General features: G+C 47.9%; 1 protein-coding gene and 1 long non-coding RNA gene across 2 annotated transcripts in view; both read right to left on the reverse strand.

Annotated features, from left to right (window-relative positions):
* mtss1lb (MTSS I-BAR domain containing 2b) overlaps positions 1–5,092 on the reverse strand; it is a 79,507-nt gene that overhangs the window by 7,026 nt on the left and 67,389 nt on the right. Inside the window, 7 exon segments of the mRNA XM_070445383.1 lie at positions 158–376; positions 886–1,035; positions 1,502–1,576; positions 1,722–1,950; positions 4,488–4,528; positions 4,530–4,590; positions 4,993–5,087. Of these exon segments, the coding sequence (XP_070301484.1) occupies positions 158–376; positions 886–1,035; positions 1,502–1,576; positions 1,722–1,950; positions 4,488–4,528; positions 4,530–4,590; positions 4,993–5,087 (870 nt within the window).
* On the reverse strand, positions 2,762–3,548 carry LOC111969274 (uncharacterized). The gene is made up of 3 exons (XR_002877973.2): positions 3,530–3,548; positions 3,334–3,408; positions 2,762–2,846 (listed from the first exon to the last, which is right to left on the reverse strand). It is a non-coding gene; the product is annotated as an uncharacterized lncRNA (long non-coding RNA).

Below are 5,092 nucleotides of genomic sequence, written 5' to 3' on the forward strand. Positions count from 1 at the left end.
TAAGGATCTAACCGTATCGCAATCAATAGCCTTAGCAAACACTTATCACATGGTAGGAGCACAGGACCACTACCAAGCACAATGGACGGACTATAACCACCAAACTCCAATCCGGGGTTAAAATCCAACAGTTGTGTTAYAGCAGCATGTGTCTTRTATTCACCACCATTGYGAGGTAAATCTGCATATTCTCTKTTACCTTGGCAGCGATGGTGGCGGGGGTCATTCGGGACCTCTGGACATCGTCTGGGTGAGCACCAGCATATCCCTGGGAGCCCGGGGATGCCTCGCTCTCCTTCAGCCTATCCAGGGGCTCCTTCCTCCGCTGAAGCGTGGCAGCCAATGGCTGCTCATAAGAACCTGCCTTGGACCAATCCTGAAGAGGTGGGTGTGATTAATAAGAAGCAGTGAAAAGCAACAGAGCAAACTCTCCAATGAGAGAGACCCGTCCACTATCCAGCAGTTTGACGCCTTTCATCTGGGTACAGTGTGGGGGTAGTGTGGGGGAGAATTCCTCATCGTGTGTGTGTGTGAGTGTTTGGTATTGGGCCAAGATGATGAGTGGGTTTATTGGTTTGAAGCCTTTTGAGTTTGTGAGACTTGGAAAGGTGAAATGGGTGACACCCAGGGCCTGCTCAGTTTAGCAAATCACCACACAGTAGATTTGAAACCAGGGGGTGAGACTGATGGCCAACGACAACACAAAAGGCACACAGGTCAGGGAGCAAAGTAACGAAGTCACGAATGAGTTAAGCAGATGGTGAAATGAAAAGAAAAACCTGGTGAAGAAGCGTTAACTCAAGGAGCACAAATGAAAACACAAAACAAAAAATTCAAAAAAAGAACTTAAAAACTGCAAAGAAAAGTGTACAGATGAAAACAAACCTTCCAGCAAGGAACCTTTGATGTGGGAGAGGTAGTGTTGGATCCAGGGGAGTAGTTATAGGGTGGGGACGCAGGAAGTATGACAGAGAGAGGCCTGATGGAGCCAGTGTGAGAGAGAGCAGGGCGGAAGGTAGCGAAGGACGAGCCAGACTGCGGAACGGAGAGACAAGATCGGGATCGTCAGAGCGTCCATCAACGCCAAAGGCTTTTGGGAGGAGCCTTTGTGATGTGACCTCTGGGTCACAGAGACATACTGTACATGCACAAGAGTACGTGCACTCCCAAACGCACGCATACACAAACTGTATGAGTAGCAGAAGAAAAGAGGGCAAAGACAAGAGATCAGCGGTGACAGAGCAGATGACCACAAGTTGACCTGGACTGATGAAGAACACATACTTAGGGAGACCATCCTGCCGGTCAGTTTTACCAGCTTCTCTCATACACATATACAGCACAACAATACAGTATGCAATACACAGATGACTAAAACGAGCATGGCTATGCATTCACATTCTTTTCAAAGTCAGTTAATCGTGTGACTGATATTGGATCGTGTGTTCCAATATGTTTGCACGCAATTAGGACAGGAGTGCGAGGCAGCTGTTGTACTTACCGTTGTGGGAGAGCTGCACTCACTGACTGACTGGCAAGTCTCGGATGCCTCTGAGGATGCAGAGCTTGATGACTTCTGCAGTAGGACATAGAGGTCAAAAAAGAGACGGAATGAACGCAAAACCAAGAGACGTCGGGCAGAAGGGTTGAGGAAATAAAAACCAAGGAGGGGGCGGAGCTACGTTTCAGCACTGCAGCGACATCTGTGACGGCAGTCATACCTGGCTGGTGATGTCAGAGGGCATGGGCGAGGGAGGCTTGGAGTAGACGTTGGCGTCCTGTGATATGAAGCCTGAGTCGTGGGAGGAGACGCTGCTGAGGCGGTGAGCGTTCCCTGGTGGCGGCTGGGCCAGGCTGCGGTAGCGATAGGACGAACTGGGTGAGTGAGTCTGAGAGCCTCCGGAGGAGCGGGAGGCACTACTGTGGGCACTGTTCACACTGCTGCAGGGGGTTGGAGCCAGGGTGAGAGGGTGGTGAGGGGGCAGGGAAGAGGGTCAGGCAGGGTGAAGGGAAGTGTTTAAGGTAGGGGGATATCATATAAACCACATTTATGAAGCAAGAGGTGGAGAAGGTAGGAAATTGAATGATGGTGTGTAGAGATGGATTTGGGGAGAGCGTGATGAAGTGAGATGGAAAGGGGAAAAGGAGGGGGATTGATGGTAGCGAGGTACGGTGAAGTATCGGCCAGAGGAGCAGAGCAAGCAATGGGTAGAGTTTATATGAGCGAGACGGGTAGTTTATATGATGTGTGGAGTTCATATGAGAAAGACGGGTCGTTTATATGATGGGTAGAGTTCAAATGAGAGAGACGGGTGGTTTATATGATGTGTGGAGTTCATATGAGAAAGACGGGTAGTTTTTTGATGGGTAGAGTTCAAATGAGAGAGACGGGTAGTTTATATGATGGGTAGAGTTCATATGAGAGAGACGGGTGGTTTATATGATGGGTAGAGTTCATATGAGAGAGACGGGTGGTTTATATGATGGGTAGAGTTCATATAAGAGAGACGGGTAGTTTATATGATGGTCAGAGGTTAAGATGAGGACATTTCCAAGTTGGAGTTGAATGTAGAGAACAGCAGCAGTGAAATAGGGGAACCCAACCAGAATACGGGTGAAGGAAGCACAGAGTGGAGAAGCCAAACACACAGGAAGAGAAAGAGGCCGTGCAAATACAGAGGAATAGGAAGTGATCATACCACAGGAAATAGAGAAGAGGCCAAACACACAGAACACCAAGGGTAAGTGTGAATGCAGANTGGGGACGCAGGAAGTATGACAGAGAGAGGCCTGATGGAGCCAGTGTGAGAGAGAGCAGGGCGGAAGGTAGCGAAGGACGAGCCAGACTGCGGAATGGAGAGACAAGATCGGGATCGTCAGAGCGTCCATCAACGACAAAGGCTTATGAGAGGAGCCTTTGTGATGTGACCTCTGGGTCATACCGTACATACATATACACACACACACACAGGTGCATACACGCAAGTACGTGCATCTGCACTCCCAAACACACACATACACAACGTGTCTGAGTAGCAGAAGAAAAGAGGGCAAAGACAAGAGATCAGCGGTGACAGAGCAGATGACCAAAAGTTCACCTGGGCTGATGAAGTTCACGTACTTACGGAGAGAATCCTGCTGGTCAGTTTTACCAGCTTCTCTCATACACCGTATACGGCACAACATTACGGTACGCAAAACCCAGACAACTAGAATGAGCACGGCTATAGTGTATTCACATTCTTTTTCAAAGTCAGTTAATCGTGTGACTGACTGAAAGAAACGGGAGAGCCACCCATTAGGACAGGAGTGCGAGGGAGCTGTTGTACTCACCGTTGTGGGAGAGCTGCACTCACTGACTGACTGGCAGGTCTCGGATGCCTCTGAGGATGCGGAACTTGATGACTTCTGCAGAAAGGAAGAGAAGTCAAGAAGGAGAATGAACGCAAAACCAAGAGACGTCAGGCAGAAGAGTAGAGGGCGGAGCTACGTTTCAGCACTGCAGCGACATCTGTGACGGCAGTCATACCTGGCTGGTGATGTCAGAGCTGTCTCTTATACACATCTAGATGTGTATAAGAGACAGGTTTGACGCCTTTCATCTGGGTACAGTGTGGGGGTAGTGTGTGTGTGTGTGTGGGGGGGGGGGGGTTCCTCATTGTGTGTGAGTGTTTGGTTTTGGGCCAAGATGATGGGTGGGTTTATTGGTTTGAAGCCTTTTGAGTTTGTGAGACATGAAAATGTGAAATGGGTGACACCCAGGGTCTGCTCAGTTTAGCAAATCACCACACAGTAGATTTGAAACCAGGGGGTGAGACTGTTGGCCAACGACAACACAAAAGGCACAGAGGTTAGGGAGCAAAGTAATGAAATCATGAATGAGTTAAGCAGATGGTGAAATGAAAAGAAAAACCTGGTGAATAAGCGTTAACTCAAGAAGCACAAATTAAAACACAAACCCAAAAAATATTTAAAAAATACAAAAAATTGCAAAGTAAAGTGTGCAGATGAAAACAAACCTTCCAGCAAGGAACCTTTGATGTGGGAGAGGTAGTGTTGGATCCAGGGGAGCAGTTATAGGGTGGGGACGCAGGAAGTATGACAGAGAGAGGCCTGATGGAGCCAGTGTGAGAGAGAGCAGGGCGGAAGGTAGCGAAGGACGAGCCATCCTATGACCAGCAGACAGACGCTCAGTAGACTCTCAGAGGACAGACATGTGCAGACATGCAGGGGCGCTCTTTTTACTAAAGACACGACACATATCTGAACGCCACCTCTCACTGACACCACTTTCGCTGTCCCCTTTTATTGTCAGATGTACTGCATGTTCACACTCACATAGCGTACAACATATCATCACACACCTTGGATCAAAACAAAATAAACCCCCCCCCCCTTTGTTGATCAAATCAAATGAATCCAGGTCAATACAAATGTCTGTATTTCTAGTCCATGTGTCCTGTCTCCTCTGGTTCGTACCTGCACATCTGCTCTTCCTGGAGCCAGAACTGCTGGGGGAGGAGGGAGGGGGTCTGTTAGGACCAGCTGTAGTCTGAACCCTTCAGGTCTTTAATCACCTGGGAGAGAGCGAGGACAAACCAGTTAGCACCATATAATGTGTATTTACCCTGAAAGGTGGAAATATGAGAACGATCACACGCGACACGTAGCATTAGCTTAAGTTGTAATGCATGAGCTGGTAAACTGCATAGTTCCCCCTATAGCAATTCCTAGGCATTACTAACAAACTCTGTACAAACAGACATGTTTATCACTTCAGATAAATGAATAGCATATTGCTTGCTGGTACACATTTATGATGCTATTATTGTTATGGCACATTTCACTCTATCACACAAGCATTGTTCCATCTAGCATTTAATGACCTCTGTCTAGACAGTGGGACTGAGAGATGGTGCATATATACTAAAATACTAGACTTAAAATAATACAAATATATCTTCGAAGGAGAGTCGGAACCTGCTCGCTGGCGGGGGCAGTTTGTGAGGATCCGTGGTCAGCACAGTGAGGTCATCAATAATGGCCTGGAGGTGAGTGATCTCTCCCAGCATGGCAATCTCTCCATTGCTGA

The sequence above is a fragment of the Salvelinus sp. IW2-2015 genome, linkage group LG10, assembly GCF_002910315.2.
Source record: "Salvelinus sp. IW2-2015 linkage group LG10, ASM291031v2, whole genome shotgun sequence".
Taxonomy (NCBI): domain Eukaryota; kingdom Metazoa; phylum Chordata; class Actinopteri; order Salmoniformes; family Salmonidae; genus Salvelinus; species Salvelinus sp. IW2-2015.